Source organism: Rhineura floridana, chromosome 1, assembly GCF_030035675.1.
Source record: "Rhineura floridana isolate rRhiFlo1 chromosome 1, rRhiFlo1.hap2, whole genome shotgun sequence".
NCBI classification, from domain to species: Eukaryota; Metazoa; Chordata; class Lepidosauria; order Squamata; family Rhineuridae; genus Rhineura; species Rhineura floridana.
In genome coordinates this window covers 28,203,828-28,222,514 of record NC_084480.1, presented here as the reverse complement: position 1 = coordinate 28,222,514, position 18,687 = coordinate 28,203,828, and the positions used below count along the sequence as shown (strand labels likewise).

General features: G+C 43.4%; 1 protein-coding gene across 6 annotated transcripts in view; it reads left to right on the top strand.

Moving 5' to 3' along the window:
* Nucleotides 1-11,341, top strand: part of FYB1 (FYN binding protein 1) — a 76,319-nt gene extending 64,978 nt beyond the window's left edge. For all 6 annotated transcript variants that reach the window (XM_061616879.1, XM_061616907.1, XM_061616899.1 and 3 more), the window contains 3 exons: nt 6,465-6,498; nt 7,900-7,934; nt 8,074-11,341. In XM_061616879.1, the coding sequence (XP_061472863.1) occupies nt 6,465-6,498; nt 7,900-7,934; nt 8,074-8,096 (92 nt within the window). In that variant the 3' untranslated portion in view covers nt 8,097-11,341. The remainder of the gene's footprint in view (nt 1-6,464; nt 6,499-7,899; nt 7,935-8,073) is intronic.
* The last annotated feature ends 7,346 nt before the right edge of the window (nt 11,342-18,687 follow it).

Genomic DNA, 18,687 nt, shown 5'->3' with positions numbered 1-18,687 from the left:
GTCAACAGTGGTGGATTCATACAAGCCACTTTGGGAAATCTCTACCAACATGATGCTTTGTGAAGAAGGTGAATAAGGTGTTCCACCTGGTGCCTTCCTGGGCAAGGATTCTTCTAATCCATGTTACTGACTGAGACTCTCTTCCTCAAAGGAGCAGAGTACACATGATGTGCAACTGTGTGTAATGGAACTATGATAATTGTTGTACAATTCTTGTACTTGTTACAACTTGGATTTTTTAAAAAAAATCTGTTTTCAAATATTACATGTTGCTGCCAGGTTTCGACCTTCTTTTTGTTCTCTCTAAGCAAATCAGCCTTACAAGAGCAGAAAACAATTTAAAATCCCCCCTCCTACCAGACATTCTTCACATTCTTTTGATAGTGAAATTCATGGCAGATGCTGTGGCTTGACTAGTATCTACAGAACAAATGAGCAAACTCCACCCTCTCTCACAAGGCCTGAACATCTGTCGGCAGCTGAGGCTGTTCGTTATTATTTCTTATTTTTAATCCCACCCTTTCCCAGAGGCTCAGTGTGGAGTGCAGCATTTGAAAACTTAGAAATGACAACCATAACCAATCCATGACCCCACCCTGTAGTCAGTAAAAGCTAAGAAATAAGGTTGGCATTTTCCAGCCTTGCTGCCTGGGCCAACCCTACCATTAGGCATAGCAAGGTGGCTGCCTCAGGCAGCAGGTGCAGGAAGACAGGGAGTGATGGAAAGGTATCGGGACAGAGCTGTGTGTGCTGCACATAGTCTGCTCTGTGCCTCCTGAGATGCCCCCTGAGTCTGTTCCCCTCAGATGCAGGACAGGATGCTGTGCTGTTGCCAGTGTGTTGAAGTTAGATTCAACTTTTCTATGTGGAATTGGGAGGGGCACTATTTATAAAAATATAGATGAAATCAACAGTTTTATCTATATTTTTAGCCTTGTTTCATTTGTTATTTTATCCTTATAATTTTATTGTTTATTTTATCATGTTGTGAGCTGGTTTGTTTGCTTTGAAGAGTTCACAGAATCATAGAATAGTAAAGTTGAAAGGGGCATCGAGTCTAATGGCCGCCTTTTGATCAAACAGTGAAGCTAACCGGCTGAAAAATGCGTTGTAGCAGTTGGAAATAAAATAAAAATTGCAAGTTCATTGGCTGAAAAATGAGATGTCGAGGTTGGACATAAAATAAAAAATTATAAATTAAATAAGGGACAGCATGGTCGGTTTAAATTAAAAAAAGAATTGAGAGGTGACCTAGCCAGAGGAAAGGAAAGAACTGGTCTGACCCCAGTTTCACTGTTCTGCTTCTCACAGAATGACCTGCTTCTGCCAGACTGGCAGAACAATCCAAATCTCCTGTATGCTGAGATGGGAGGAGGGGTTGGATTAGGTTGAGGTATCCTTCTGCCCAGTCCTGCTGGCCTCCTGTCAGCCACTACCTGCGGAGCTCCATACCAGTATCACTCTGCTGACATGGAGCTCCCCTTCCATCTGCCAAATATGCAGGTGGGTAGAAGTGCCACCAATGGGATCCCCTAGGCAGTATCCAGTGAATTAGTTCCAGTAGTGCAATGACTCTTGACTGTGCAATGGAACTTCATCTCTCTCTCTCCTCTCCCCACAAACATTCTGAGCCCCCCCATCTGTTCTGGGGGGTTCCCCAACCCTCTGGAGCAGATGGGAGGAAACAGGTAGAGGAGAGGGAGCAAAAGTATTATTGCACAAGTGGAAATCTGCGCTAGCAGAATTACTTCTTTGGATACTGCCCCATGTCTTTCCAGAGTATTATGACCTGGAATGTAACTGCAACGTCTTTGGTTGCATCTGCACCATACAGTTATAGCACATTTGACACACATGGCTTCCCCCAAGGAATCTTGGAAACTGTAGTTTGTTAAAGGCACTGGGAATTATAGCTCTGTGAGAGGTAAGCTATAGTTCCCGGGATTGTTTGGGGGAAGCCATCCTGTTAAAGTGGTATAAATGTGCTTCAAATGCATGATGTGGATATGGCCTTTAGCCCATTCACTACTATGTTGTGAAGGCCTGCATGTCGGATTCCAGGACTATGTCTATGCCAGGACTATGTCAGGGTGGGTGGCTCGCATTGCTCATGAAAACCTCAAACAATACACGTCCCATGATGCTTTTTTGAGTACTGACAATATTGCAAAGTGCAATTTTGCACCTAGCATGGGTTGTCTTTATGGGAATTGCCAGCTTACACTCAAAAAAGCATTTTCTCTAAACAATACAATGTGATTCCTATATTGTGCAGTCTTAACACTAAAAATCAATAATTTGCTCTGAAAGGCTTGCTAATGGCAAAGATTGTTTTTATGCAAGGCAGGAAAGGGGAACAGAGTACACTAGATATGAGCTCATTTTCCCAAAGGAGTTGTCGTAAAGTTGCAGTATTGTCCCTTATTTAAAAGGAAGTCTTCCTGTCTTGAAATGAATGACAGGAATTCAGATTTCAAAGGTCACTGAGGGAATTGCATTATCAAATTCAGAATGTTTGCCTTGTAGTTTTTAACTGCCACTGTGGGGAAAGTATTATTTATTATTCTTATTTTTCCAAATGAGGAACTGAGTCACAAAGGCTACCATGCACAAGTCAAGCAATAGCCCTTTTAAAAGTCAGTTTGAAAGTTCTGGAGAAAATGGGCTATGGAGTGCTGCCAAGGCCCTTTCCAGAGTATGAACATGACAATTTTATTTTTGTGCTATGGTACAAATAGTACAATAGCTGATTCTCACTTCACATAGGAGAAGGAAGCCTTGCTGCAGGGGGCAGCATGATGTTCACTGGCTCTAAAAATCACTCTAGTGCTGAAGACGAAGAGCACACAGTGTCCAAATTACATTTTTAATCAGCAAAAAAAGTGAACAAAAGGGGGTGGAAAGGATTTACATTTGTTATTACTTACTGTTTATTGCAGTTTTTGGTAAGAAGATAAAAGATCTCCATTGGGGGATGTAGAATTGATATACATTTCCAAAAATAGCTGCCATATCTATTCAAACTCGTCCTGAGCCGACTCCCTGTCGTAGACTTGTTTATCTGTGGTGGCCAGATGCATGAGTCCTTTTCAAAACACTGATCAGCACAGGGTGTGTATTTTTCCTTCCAATTTTGCGAAACAATCGATAGGAAGAGGTTAAGGAAAGTGTGAGGCATTGCTATGGGGATGGATGAGCATCTTCCATCACTTTTGTAATGAGCATCATCACACAGATCACTTTTTCTTTGCTTTCAAGGGCTGCATCAGTGGGCCTGAGATTTACTGGTACATTGGAGAGTATTCAGCTCTGAAATAAAATGTTAGAGGATGGTGTAGGCATAGGGAAGAGACTTGTGCCACCAGTTTCACACAGTGCTCTTTAGTCCAATAGGCCTGTGAATGTCTGGAAAGGTTATAATAACGTTGTGCTCACACTGGACATATAATTGTATGAAACAATTGCTTTCCTAACTTTTTGCATCATTCATCCAAAGCCAATCAAATCTTATCATTGGTTCAGCTCCAGAGAAAATCTGCCCCAGGCACTGTGAGCATCACCACTCCTTTGGGTGAGTTCACACATGCAAGCTCATCACTCGGAGCCAAACTACATATGGAGTTAAATGCTTCTTTGCATTTAATGGGCAGGTTTTAAAAAATGCAGATAGCATTAGTTAGGGAAAGTGATAAGTGGGATAACAGCAGACAAAAAAGGGCAATTTATGCTGCAATTCTAACCCCTCGTACATGGGAGTAAGCCCCATTGAGCTCAGTGGAACTTATTTCTGTGTAGACATGATTAGGATGCGTTACCAGCAAGACTACCCCCTTGCCAGTGAATGCATAGTGTTGAGGGTTCTTGCCTTCTCCCTACCCCGTATCTACACAGAGTCCTTATATGTCGAACATTAGGTCACCTAAGCTTACAGGTTATCGAGAGCAGTCGTCTAGTGTAAGTGGAGAAAAGAACAGAGGAGACCCCACTCATGAATTCTTGAGTCTTGGGAGGTACCAGAAATGTTCTATTTCGGAGTCAGACTTCAGACAGCAGAGCATTCTTTATAATATATGCTATTTATTCATATCTTGCACACTACAAATAATAAAATGCATTCTAGGTGTCCTTAGCCATCATTGCAGAAACAGAAAACAGAAAACTAGAAATATATATATCAGCATAACAGAAATTGTTGGATATCCATTTAACATCAAAGTATAAAACTCTGAAGGCACACCTTGATTAAAACAAGTTAAAATAGCTGAAGGACTGAGTTAAATTCGTAAGTCATATCACAAAGCCGAAGTACGAAATACATAGGAATACATGTCATGATATGTCACCCATCAGATGTGATGGATGGTATAGATGGATGGTTCTCCTGCTTTCTTTGACCCCACCCTTTCTTTTCTATGGGAAGGCGTGTTCCCATGGTCTTACCTGCGTTTTGCTACTTCTAATCATGCTGTCATCAGAAGTGCCAAAAGAGTCTTTCTTTCTCAACTAGTCAGCTTAACATCACCATATAAGGATTTCCTCTTCCTTCACTTTGACTGTTTACCTGACACATTGGCTGTCTGCCCAGACCCATTATCCTGTGCTGTACTCAACTTCATGAGAAAATCATACTTTGTCTAGTCTAGTTGTTTCTCAGGAAAATTACAACTTTAGCCAGGAGATGGAGGAAAACAGGAGGACAGTTTCAAACTACTCCTGTTTTACTGTTTGGCTCTTATGCATACAGCAGACTTTATAGACTATTTCATTAATTCTTAAGCATCTTCTAAGCAAATGTAAGTGTATGTAAATGAGTTCAGCACATTATATGCTTACTTTAAGTCATTATCTGGGTCTACCCATTACAGATGGCAATGTTAATTCTTTCCACCCCTGCTGTGGTCATGAGGGAAATCTGGTATTTACACTGGAAAGAAATCTAGGTGCAGAAGAGGGGTTGTTATTTTACCTCAGGATAGGAGCAGGGGAGGAAAGGATTAAACTGCAGATAATTGTCAGCCCCCCACAACATAAACTATTTGCATTTTTTAATGTTTAATACAAAGGTACATTTAACATCACATGTAGTTTGATCTTCAGTGACCACACCATCAAGTAATTATTTCCTTGTGTCGAAATTGCAGAGCCATTGCAGAGCTCACATCACAGGTAATTGTCTGCTGATGTCACTGTGATGTTCCTATATATTAGTGTATATATGGTAAGTGCTGGTTGTTTAGAGTATACATGGTAAGTAGTGAAAGAGGAGGGGGAGTGAATGGGCAATAGAATGCTTGATGATTGGCTGAATGTTTAAAATGGCTGACAGTATAAATGAAAGGATGACAGGTAAATCTGGGGGAATGTGAGGTGGTGAATTGTGGAATCTGGGGGGAGAAGAGAAAGAGTTGCTTGGTGGGGTTTGAGAGAGTTGTTTGCCAGGAGAGAGTGAAGAAGGAGGGGGGTAGAGTTCAGATTAGTATTGAGTAAAACCATATGCTTATGTGCCTTAAGAAGAAATCTTGTTAATCTTGTTAGCTTTGTTATCTTTAATAAATACTTAATTTGGTTTACCAAAGGCCTGATCCTTGGCTGGGGTTTCACAGACCAGAAGGGAGGGTAAGGTAATGACCAAGGCTGAAGGGGAACTGTAACAAATGGTGGCAGCGGTGAAGAGAATAACAATACCAGTATTCAGAATCTCTGGGAATACTAGTATTGGGACGTTACTGGTGGTTGCCTAGCAGGGGGATCTGTTGAGATCTGTGCTAGAGCGGGGAGAGAAACCATAAGAGAGAGCGGTCCGGACTGGTGGAGTCCCTGGTGGTGCCTAGAGACAGGCAGTAACCACGCGCAGGTAGGAACCTGACAGGGAGAGCCAGGGAAGGACGCCTCACAGTCACCTCTCACACATCAAGCATAAAATGTGAGCCCTTTATGCGATCTTTAGACATGATGGTAAAATGTAGATTTGTCTGTTGTCAAGCAGAGGTTAACTCCTGCTCAGTTTGGCTGCTGGGAATGGGCACTCACAAACGAAGCAAAATTGAAGCCTGCCCTCTCACCCATTTGCTGACCTCATAAGTAACTTCAGCTAATTACAAGTGGGAGTGTTTGGGGAGAAATGGCCTTGTGAGCCAGATTGGGCCCCTGTTGAATTTCCCACCTCTGATGTAGAAACAAACTTCTGAATGCGTGGTGGCGAGGCATTCACTAATTTTTATTTTATGAACAGGTGGCTTGTACATCCTATAACATGCACCTATGATCTTCCATTCGGATAGCAGGGTGTTAGTTCCAGCTAAATGTAGACATATTTCACAGAGTCAGGATGGGTCCAGAGAGAACACATGTCATTTTTGCATTATCATTTTCTTCATCCCGTCTCATGGTCTTCTCTTAGCTCAGAAGAGAGATCTCAATTTCAACTATGATAATAACTATGTATCTATAATCCAATTTTACAGATGGCTACGTCAGGAGAAGCTGCATAGCAGATGAGTAAGTGCAATGTTTTTATCTTGAAACTTATTAAAAGACAGTATTTTCAGAGATAGTGAAACCATTTTGTCTCCTCCCCCCCAACAAAGCTTTGTAAATGATTACTTTTTAATAAAATGCTGATAAACGCTGATAAGTTGTTCCTTTTGAAAATTTCACAGAAACAAAAGCGTTTCTTGGAATCTAAAGCGAAGTGTTTTTCCTGTTGACTTTTGATAAGGATAATGTCCTTATCTTCACTGTAATATTTTATTACAATAATCTATTGGTTAAAATCTACTGAGAACTTAACATATACTAAAACAAATGGCAAGTGTGGAAGATTGCACAAGTTCAACATGGCTTGCCCAGGTAAACTTTGTAGCATTTGTTGCCCAATATATTATTCTTCATGTGTTTCAACAAAATCCCTTCAAATATTTAAATAGTTTATTATACAAATTGCTACCTTTTTGATATGTGAGTTGAGTTGCAGTGGGATTTGATTCTAAGTAAACATGCATAGGTGTGTGCTGAATATCATGGGTGGTATCTGACTAAAGACTTCCATTAGTGCAAGGACTTTTAACTGCACAATGGAATTTCCCCACCCCTCCCTGTGTGTTCTCCACATTACCAAGAAACCTGATCCAAGAGGTCTTCCAACCCTCTGGAGTAGAGTTACTGGGGGCACAGGGAGCTCAGGGGAGAAGCGAGGGCAGAAAGTTCCAATGTACAACTAAAAGCCCTTGTGCTAGCTGAATTACTATTACTATTACTACTACTTGTAGTTGTTTTGTTTTAATGTATTTTAAAGTCTGTTTTTATGATGTTTTAAAGTGTTTTTACTGCTTTTGTTTGCCGCCCTGGGCTCCTGCTGGAAGAGCAGGATATAAATTAAATAATAAACAAACAAATACTACTTCTACTACCACTACCACCACCACCAGGTCCTGGGGCAGGTTACAACAGTTTTAAATTCAATATTAAAAACAACTAAAACAAATTGCGATCACAGGAATAGGGTGGGTCCTGAAAACATACATCTCAGGTGTCAAATGCCGGAGAAAGATGAACATCTTTAACATTCGCCGAAAGCTGTATAGTGAAGGTGCCAGATGCACCTCTGCGTTGTCAGATACTGCCCCATATCACCAACTCTGGAAGCTACTTCAAGCTTTTGAGGGGCCATAGCTCAGTGGTAGAGCATATGTTTTACATTGATAATGACCCACGTTCAACCCCAGTATCTCCAGGTAGGGCTGGGAAAGACTCCATCTGAAACCCTGGACATCCACTGCCAGTAAATATGGAGCTGGATGGACCAATAGTATGACTTGCTATAAGGCAGCTTCCTATGTTCCTCATATATACGACAGTAACTAAACCAATTTAATTTCTTTTCTCTTTCTAAATTTACAGTGATGAAGAAATCTATGATGATATTGCTGATGATGGTATGTTACACATGCCCAACAGAATTGTAGCGATTTAGGATCCACAAAATTGAAGTGTTTTCTTTTGGTTTGTTTTTAATTACAAGCATAGTAGGCTTTTTTCATACAGTGTTTACATTTACATTTTTTCCTCCCATAGGCTGCATATATGACAACGATTAGCTGCAGACCTCGTCTCTTCTTGAGCTTTATCATCTCTGAATCTCCCAGTGGTTGACACAAGAGTGATATTTATTATTCACATTGGTTGTTGCATAAGTACAAAAGATTTGGCTAAGCTATTCCACCAGTTTTTGGACTGCAGAGCAGGTCTCACAATGAAGGCATGACAGTGTTGCTGGGTGTGTCACTATTTTCCTTGATCAGGGCCACGAAGTAGACCTCTAAACCATCTCCCTCCTCAGCCAGTATGATGCAAGACACTATTAAATCATTCAGGCCAACCACCCAGTTCTCATTTTGCAAACTTTCTAATATTTTACAGATGAAATTAGGGGCACTCATGTGTAATTGTTACACCCGTGTTCCGGTCACTGCCTGAAGCACCCCAGATTCATTACAGTTCTCTACCTCTTGTACATTGTGCTCATTTGCTCATCAGTAGGTCCAATGCTGCCTTCAGAGGCAGGGTGCAATATCAAACTGACCATAAGTTTTGTTTATAAAAAGAACTTAAGAAGTGTAATCTCACAACAAAACCGGATGTACTTATAATCCAATAGCTTCAGTTCAAGCACATTCAGCACCCACCCACTTCCATCTTGGGACTATTTCATTGAAAGACAGTTTAGCCCTTTTCTAAATTTAAAAAATAAACAAACCATATTTACTATTTGTTTTATGGGGTGGAACAAAGCAGTGTGCTGGCTTTTTGGAGCATGTATTTTGCGTGCACACGTGTTTATGTATATCACATCTGCATGTTAATTTTGCATGCAGGGGTATGAGATGCATCCATGCATGTTACTGTGCATTACAAGACTCTGAGAGACAGAGATTGAAGTCTGAAGAATTCTTCCACATTTGTGCAAGATAATAAATTTTTAAAAAAAGCACCTTAATATCGCTCCAAAAAGCAAAAATAGATACAAAATAGACAGTTTTCCCCCTAAGCCCAGTCACATACCAAATAATAGGGACTATCTCTGATAGAGACTGTTGAAACACGCAAATATTATCTATGAAGATTTGCATAGTTCCACCCTCTTTTCCTTTGATCCACCTCTCCCTCCCCAATAAGAATAATAGTGAGCACTTTGAGGTGGGCATTGGCTTTTTCCATTTCAGATGAGCTGGGGGGGGGCTTGGGCATTGTGCTGTTGATTTGAACTGCCTATATCAGCTACACTGCAGAAAATGCAAGAAAATGTTTCCTATCCAGTTCAGTCTCCATCATAATGGTTTAATCTTGTATCAAAATATGTCTGTTTGATATTTTGTAGAAAAGAGTGGGTAAAAGGCTCCCACGCAGTAGTACTTGTTCAGCAGACGAATACTACAAATACTACAATACTTGTGACAATGAATGCCAAAGTCTGCATAATACATTAGAAAAAAAACACATCACACTTTTAATAGTACAGGTTGCAATATGACAGGTTTGTGTGCACCCATATTCATAGGCTGGTGCAGTAATTAGTAATAACACTGATCAGAGGAGAAAGGAACAAGAATAAATTTAGCTGTCAGCCTCCCTATCAATAGTTGATAAGCAGTATTGCAAATTGTGTGACCTGCAGTATCTGTGTGCAGCCCTGGCCGCTGGATCAGAGGAGAAACCACACCACACAATCAAACACATACTCACAAGTTTATATGCATCACTCCTCACCATAGCATGACGCACGCGGTAGCCCCTATCTGGACCAGAGTGACAGAGGACTTGGGCCACCCACACAGAAAACCAAGAAATATGTTTTCTAAAATTAAGTTATTCTGTAGCAGCAATTACTCGATTTATTTTTAAAAAACTTCTATGTGTGTTTTCATTGAATAGTTGTGAATATAATTTATGTAGTTTTCAATCATTTATTTTACCCTACATTCTGAGATTCTAGCCTTGGCACCCATGACGTAATTATAGTAGCATGCTGCTATGCCATCAAATACATGCTATATATATATGGAACATTATGTTTTTATTTTCTATAGATTTTTATTGTCTAAGCTAATGGAGACTGCTCTTTGGAATGGGAGCGGGCAAGGCATAAGGAGTGACATTATTGTCCTGTTCTGTCACAGCTTCAGGCTCACTGGGGAAGCTGATGACAGCAGAGCTAAGTTTCAGGTCTCTCAGACCCTGGGCAGAGTGCTGTAGAAGGTGATGTCAGGAACATTCTCACCCACAGAGACAGCTATTGCCTTAGCTCAGGGCTGGGGAATCTCAGGCCTGGGGTTCAAAACCCACCCTTCAAATATCTCTTTCTACATAGCCCTCTGGACTCTTCCCCAGGACCTGCTCCCACCTGAGCCACTCACCCTTTCCCAAAGCCACACCCGTCACTGGCCACGCTTCACAGATTCCTTGAGTATTTTTGCCTGGCTGAAATGTGTCCCTGAACTCTGACACTATCTCTTGGTTGCCTGGATGGAGGATAGAGAGCAATGTGATAGTGGTGGGGATGCTAGTCTGTGAAGACAAAAGGGTGGATAGATTGAGGGGGTTAGTGCTTTTAGGCCTTGGGATGATCATCAGAACGGATTACTTGGTTAGCGTGCACTTGGGGAATGAGTGCAGAGCAGAAGACAGATGAGTGCATGCACACAAACACACCTGATCCTCCTGCAAGCATCTGAAGGCGTGCATGCATTTGGGCATGTGGGAGGGGGAAGCCCTCAACTGTGACACCTTGGAGAGAGAAATTGGGGGTGGTGGAGTGTAGGTGGAAGAAAGGGGGGGACTGGCATACACACCTAGCCTCAGAGATGGGGGGTGAGCAAGTCCTGAGGTTCCTCACTGTTCCTTGGCTCCATATGGGCCAAAGGTGAGATCGGGGCAGCCTTGCAAATAAGAATCATGTTTAAAAAGCAGGAAGGCTGCTGCCAGGAAGGAAGAGGGAAAGCAGCCTTTCCTTGCGGCCTTGCTTCTTTTGCTTCACAGAAAGCCCTCTCCTCTTGTTCTGAGTAAGGGCAGCAGCAGCAGCGGAAGTGTGAGGAGATGGGAGTCAGTGATAGTAATCCCTTCTTCCTGATAGCTCCACCTTCAGCCTCCTTTGGTGTCTGCCACGTGTTTTATAGGCAGATGCCTGCCCTCAGCAGGCCTGAAAGACACTCTCATGCTTCAGCCAAAGTCCTCCCTTCTTGTTTGGAGAAACGGGGAGGTGTCATCTGCAGCACCAGTGGGGAGCAGAACGCATCCAGGGAGTGAAGAGTTTTTTTAAAAAATTAATAAAGAATTCATTTCTTTACTGTTTGTGGCCCCCTCTGGATTATTTTGTGGCCCCCCTGGGGATCACGGCTCCTAGGTTGGCCTCTAGAGCAGCGGTCCCCAACCTATGAGTATGGGACCCCCTTTATAGGCTCAAAAAATGTCATGACCCCGCCATGCTAATTGTAATTTTAGTCTCTGTTAATTGAAAAAATGGTGTGTGGCAAAATCATCTCCAAATATCCCTTTCCAGAAAAAGCTCGCTTTCCCTTTCTCCCTCGCAGGGAGGTGTTGCTTTGTTTTATTGCAAAGGTCCAGTCAAATTGGTATCCCCTCCCCCCCACAGTCTGAAGATGCATAGTCCTGTCTCACAACACCAGTGGGTGACAGTGTCTCTCAGCCTGACCTGCCTCACAGGTTTGGTATAAGGAGAAAATAGAAAGGGGGGAGAACCATGTGCACCACCTTGAGCAACTTGGAGGAAAGGTGGATTATAAATGCAATAATAATTAAATAAACACATTTCTGCTGCAATACCAGGATCCCAGCCTCAAACAACCTGCTGAGCTTTTTTTCTTTTTAAGCAGCAGCAATGTGTGGGTGATGGGGATGCTAGATTGTGCACTGCAGACAACAAGGCGCAGATTGAAGAGGGGGGTTAGTGCTTTTAGGCCTTGGGATGATCATCAGAACTGATTTCTTGATTAGCATGCACTTGGAGAATGAAAGTGGAGCAGAAGACAGATCAGCATACACACAAACACGCCTGTCCCTCCTGCAGGCACGTGGGAGGGGGGAAACCCTCAACTGCTGCAGCATCTTGGAGAGAGAGGGGGGCGGAGTGTAGGTGGAAGAAAGGAGGGATGCTGGCACACACACACTTAGCCTCAGAAATGGAAGGTGAGCAAGTCCTGCACTTCCTCACTGCTTCTCAGCTCTCTCTGGGCTGAAGGCAAGATCTGGGTGGCCTCACAAATAAGAATATTTTTTCAAAGGAGGTGGCAGTGAAGCAGGAGCCAAGAAAGGCAGGCAGGCAGGCCAGCTGCCAGGAAGGAAGGGGAAAACAGCCTTTCCTTGCAGCCTTGCTTTTTGCTTCACGGAAAGCCCTCTCCTCTTCTTCTGAGCAAGGGCGTCATCAGCAGTGCCAGTGCAAGGAGATGGGACTCGGCAATAGTAAGCCCCTCTTCCTGGTAGCTCCACCCTCAGCCTCCTTCAGCGTCCGCCACGAGTTTTATAGGCAGACACCTGCCCCCAATGTACCTGAAAGACACGCTGCCACTTCAGCAAAAGTCTTCCCCTCTTGTTTGGAGCAAGGGTTGCCTGCAGCAGCAGTGGGGAGCAGACAGCATCCAGGGAGGGAATACTTAAAAAAAATATAATTTCTTTACTGTTTACACACACACTGGTTACTTCATGGCCCCTAGGTTGGGAACTATTGCTTTAGAGCAGTGTTTCCCAACCTTTATGAGCATGGGACCCCCTTTGTAAGCTCAAAAAATGTTGTGACTGCCCCCCCATGGTGCATGGCAAATTCACATCTCCAAATATCCCTTTCCATAAAAAGCTTCCTGCAGACAATATGTTTTCTTAATGCAAAGGTCCAATCAAATTGGGATCCCTCTCCCCCTTCCGACAGTATGAAGATGTACAGTCCTGTACACCAGCAGGTTAGTGTTGGGCTAAGATCCAGGTTAAAATCCCCACCCAGCCATGAAGCCCACTGGGTGACCTTGGACCCAACACAGCCTCTCAGCGGACCTATCTCACAGGGTTGGTGTAAGGATAAAATGGGAATGGCGGGGAACCATGTGCACCATCTTGAACAACTTGAAGGAAAGGTGGGATATAAATTAGATAAACAAATACATTTCAGCTGCAGTATGTGGACCCCAACCTCAAGCCAACCTCCTGGTCTTTTAAAAAATAAAATAATAATAATAGTAAAGCAGCAGCAATGTGATAGTGGTGGGGATGCTAAATTGTGAAGACAAAAGGGTGGATAGATTGAGGGGGTTAGTGCTTTTAGGCCTTGACATCTACCTGTGTGAGTTTCTGCAAGACCTGCTCCCTGCATTTCTGGCTGATTTCCACCTGGCCTGGAAGGGCGGGGCCCTGTCTCTCTCCAGCTACAAAAGCAGCAACTGCTGAAGGGGCCAGAGACCATCTACCTGTGTGAGTTTCTGCAAGACCTGCTTCCTGCATTTCTGGCTAATTTCCACCTGGCCTGGAGGGGTGGGGCCCTGTTCCTCTCCAGCTACAAAAGCAGCAACTGCTGAAGGGGCCAGAGACCATCTACCTGTGTGAGTTTCTGCAAGACCTGCTCCCTGCATTTCTGGCTAATTTCCACCTGGCCTGGAAGGGTGGGGCCCTGTCTCTCTCCAGCTGCAAAAGTAGCAACTGCTGAGGGGGCCAGAGACCATCTACCTGTGTGAGTTTCTGCAAGACCTGCTCCCGCCGGGACCTTGACTCCAATATTGTAGCAGTTGAGCCTAATGAGGTGTCCGGAGCGCAGTCCTGTCCTGTTTTATTGGATGAATTTCAGTTGGTTCAGCTCGAGGACATGGACAAGGTGCTTGGACAGGTGCGGGCGACCACTTCTGCTCTGGATCCTTGCCCCTCATGGCTAATAAAAGCTAGCAGGAATGGAACAGCCGGATGGGCCAAGGAGGTGATCAATGCCTCTTTACGAGAGGGAGTGGTACCACCCTGCCTGAAACAGGCGGTGGTGAGACCGCTCCTAAAGAAACCCTCCTTGGACCCTGAAAATCTTGACAACTATAGACCGGTAGCAAATGTTCCGTTCCTGGGCAAGGTTTTAGAGCGTGTGGTTGCTCACCAGCTCCAGGCTCTCTTGGATGAAACTGATTATCTGGATCCATGTCAATCGGGCTTTCGGCCGGGGTTTGGTACAGAAACAGCCTTGGTCGCCCTGTATGATGACCTCTGTCGGGAGAAAGACAGAGGGAGTGTAACTCTGTTGGTTCTCCTTGATCTCTCAGCGGCTTTTGATACCATCGACCATGGTATCCTTCTGGGACGTCTTGCGGACTTAGGAGTTGGAGGCACTGCTTGGCGGTGGCTGTGCTCCTACCTCAAGAATCGTCTCCAGAAGTTGGTGCTTGGGGAGCATTACTCGAGTCCCTGGATACTCCAATATGGGGTCCCACAGGGTTCAGTTCTGTCCCCCATGCTCTTTAATATCTATATGAAGCCGCTGGGCGAGGTCATTAGGAGATTTGGAGTGCGTTTCCAGCAATATGCTGATGATACGCAGCTCTACTTCTCCTTTTCATCTTCTTCAGGTGAGGCTGTTAATGTAGTAAACCACTGCCTGGCCGCGATAATGGACTGGATGAGAGCTAATAAACTGAGACTCAATCCTGACAAGACTGAGATGCTGTTGGTGGGGGGCTCTCTGCCCAGATGGTTGATGTCCGACCTGCCCTAGATGGGGTTACACTCCCCCTAAAGGAGCAGGTCCGTAGTTTGGGGGTCTTATTAGATCCGCTCCTGTCACTGGAGGCTCAAGTAGCCTCAGTGGCACGGAATGCGTTCTACCAGCTTCGGCTGGTAGCCCAACTACGACCCTATCTGGATAGGGAGAACCTTGCCACAGTTATCCATGCTCTGGTAACCTCTAGATTGGACTACTGTAATGCACTCTACTTAGGGTTACCTCTGAAGACGGTTCGGAAACTTCAGCTGGTGCAGAATGCTGCGGCCAGAGTTCTTACTGGGACAAAAAAATTTGATCATGTAACACCTGTCCTGGCCCAGCTGCACTGGCTACCAATATGTTTCCGGGCCAGATTCAAAGTGTTGGTTCTTACCTATAAAGCCCTTAACGGCATCGGACCGCAATACCTGGCGGAACGCCTCTCCCGCTATGTACCTACCCGGTCGCTGCGCTCGACGTCGAAGGCCCTTCTCCGTGTCCCAACGCATAGGGAGGCACGGAGAACGATAACTAGAGCTAGGGCCTTCTCAGTGGTGGCCTCCGAACTATGGAACGCCCTCCCTGATGAGATACGCCTGGCGCCTTCTTTGTTATCTTTTCGGCGCCAGGTAAAGACCTACCTCTTCGCCCAGGCATTTAAAAATTTTAAAAAATTTTTAAATTTGAATTTAAAATTGAAAATTTTTAATTATGTTTTATTGTGTACTTATATTTTAACCTGTTTTATTATGCTGTACACCGCCCTGGGAGCTTATTGCTATAGGGCGGTCTAAAAATGTAATAAAATAAAATAAATAAATAAATTTCCACCAGGCCTGGAAGGGTGGGGCCCTGTCTCTCTCCAGCTACAAAAGCAGCAACTGCTGAAGGGGCCAGAGACCGTGTGTGTGTGTATGTGCGCGTGAACCTGCTGCTCGGGATGTCTATAGACTACTGGGGTTAGTTGTTTTTTAGTTGTTTTTGGGGTCAAGATTTAATTTTGGAGATTCATTTTTGCTGTTATTTGGACTACAGCATATTTTTGTTAGACACTGTTGTGAAGTGTGTGGGGATTGCTTAATTGTATATTTATTGAGATGTTTTCATTAGTTTGTTGTTTATTATTATTGTTTGGCTACTTATATACTGTGTATATTTATATTTCTTTGTTGTATTATTTTTCTGTTGTACACCGCCCAGAGAGCTATGCTAGTCGGGCGGTATAGAAATTTAACAAATAAATAAATAAAATAAATCATCAGAACTGCTGACTTGATTAACGTGCACTTGGGGAATGAGAGCGGAGCAGAAGACAGATCAGCGCATGCACACACAAACACACCTGCTCCTTCTGCAAGCATCTGCAGGCATGCATACATTTGGGCACATGGGAGGGGGGAAGCCCTCAACTGCCACAGCATCTTGGAGAGAGATGGGGGGTGGAGTGTAGGTGGCAGAAAGGGGGAGTGCTGGCATACATGCTTAGCCTGAGATGGGGGTGAGCAAGTCCTGAGCTTCCTCTCTTTGGCTCCAGCTTGGCCACAGGTGAGGTATGGGCAGCCTTGCAAATAAGAACAATTTTTAAAAGAAGTTAGCAACAAAGCAGGAGCCAAGAAAGGCAGGCAGGCCGGCTGCCCCCACAAAGGAAGGGATAAAGCAACCTTTACTTGCAGCCTTACTTCTTTTCGCTTCACGGAAAGCCCTCTCCTCTTGTTCTGAGTAAGGGCGTCGTCAGTAGCGGCAGTGCGAGGAGATGGGAGTAGGCAACAGTAATCCCCTCTTCTTCCTGATAGCTCCACCCTCAGCCTCCTTTGGTGTCTGCCACGTGTATTACAGGCAGATGCCTGCCCTCAGCGAACCTGAAAGGCACTCTGGCACTTCAGCAAATGTCCTCCTCTCTCGTTTGTAGCAAGTGGGAGGTGTTGACTGCAGTGGCAGTGGAGAGCAGACAGCATGAGGGAAGTGAAGACTTTAAAAATAATAATAATTCATTTCTTTACTGTTCACAGCCCGCTCTGTCCCCCTGGGGATCATGGCCCCCAGGTTGGGAACCACTGCTCTAGAGCATTAATAATCAAGTTTAGAAAAACATAGGTCCCAAAAACAATCCTTGAGAGATTCCACTTTCTGTATACCTACATAAGGGGAACCGTCCATTTATATTTACACTCTGCTTCCTGTTCCTTAACCAGTTATTGATCCACATGAGGAATGCTTCTCTTATTCCATGACTGCTAAACTTGCTCTGGAGCCCTTGGTGAAGTAACTTATCAAAAGCTTTTTGAAAGTCTAAGTACACAATGTCAACTGGATTATCTCTATCTATATGCTTGTTGACAGTCTCTCAAAGAACTCTAAAATGTTAGTGAGACAGAACTTACCCTTGCAGAAGCTATGCTGGCTCTGCTTCAGCAAGACTTGCTCTTCTGTATTCTAGCTTTAATAAAACTTTCCACCAGGTTTCTTGGAGGAGATGTTAAGCTAATTGGCCTGTAATTTCCCAGATCCCCTCTGGATCCCTTTTTAAAAAATGGTGTTATATTAGCCACTTTCCAGTCCTAAGAACAGAGACTAACCTTAGAGACAAGTTACATATTATTCACTAACAGGCAAAAAACTCTGTGGTTTAAGAACGTACCTATAGCCAACAGTTATTTCTACCAAACTCTTAAAAGCAGGGAAATTGGGCAGCTATAGTGAATGCACCAGGGGAGCTCGAGACCTGATCTCCTCTCTGAGATATTGTACTCCCCTACAAATTTATAAAAGGATACCTGGAAGATAATCTTATCCCTTATATACCCAGTTGATCACTGTGCTCTGCAGGTGAGGGCCTCCTGCAGATACCGTCTTATCAGGAGGTCCGTTCTGCATAACATAGGAAATGGACCTTTAGTGTGGCAGCACCTACCCTGTGGAATTTCTTCCCCTTAAATATTAGACAGGCACCATCTCTGTTATCTTTTCGGTGCCTGTTGAAGACTTTCCTCTTTCAACAAGCCTTTTAAGTTGAGACCTATCCCAGTCTGCGTCTGTGTTGGAATTGCTTTTTAATATGTTCTTAAACCTTTTTTAAAATGTTTTTAATCTTAGATGTTTTGAAAGCTTTTTTTAAGTAACATTTTTAAGATGTTTTGTTTTAATGTGTTTTAAAGTTTGTTTTTATGATGTTTTAATGTTTTTGGTGCTTTTCTTTGCCATCCTGGGCTCCTGCTGGGTGGAAGGGCGGGATATAAATCAAATAATAATAACAATAACAACAACAACAAAATAGCTTCTAATATTGTTTTTAAACAACTCCCAAGCATTCACTTTCTGTAGGAAGCTTTGTTGCCTCTAATAGTTTCACTGACTCTGTTATCCATGCTGACATCTTCATGGTCTTGGTGGTACCTTTCTTGATCAGCTTCTGATCAGCTGAATTTCTAAACAACCCCAAAACATTCTGAACAGATATGATCCTCTTCACTTCCCCTTTCAACTTCCTTTTTTTTACCAATCCCCTTCATTTTGGGGAAGTTTCCTCTTTTGAACTCAGTTGTGACTGTGTTGGATTTTCTTGAAAATTGTCCATTTAAATACATGATGAACTTTATAACACTATGGACACTGTTCCCACTTGGTTCAACTCTTACATCCCACACCAGGCACTGGATGCCATTTAAAATCCATGTTCACTGCCCCTCTGGCACAGTCATTTGATGATATCTAGGAATTTTACCTGTTGGTCATGACTGAAACATGCATGTATATAGTCTATCTGAGTGTAATTGAAATCACATATTACTGCAGCAGTAGTAATATTGATCATATGGGTTGTTTATTCTTAGGAACATCTATCTTTGCAGGTGCTTTCAAAAGGTATTCACACAATCTGTACCAGTGGCATCAAATACATATATGTAACAGTGGATTATCAAAGGTTTTGGTGAATGTAACCACAGATTTTG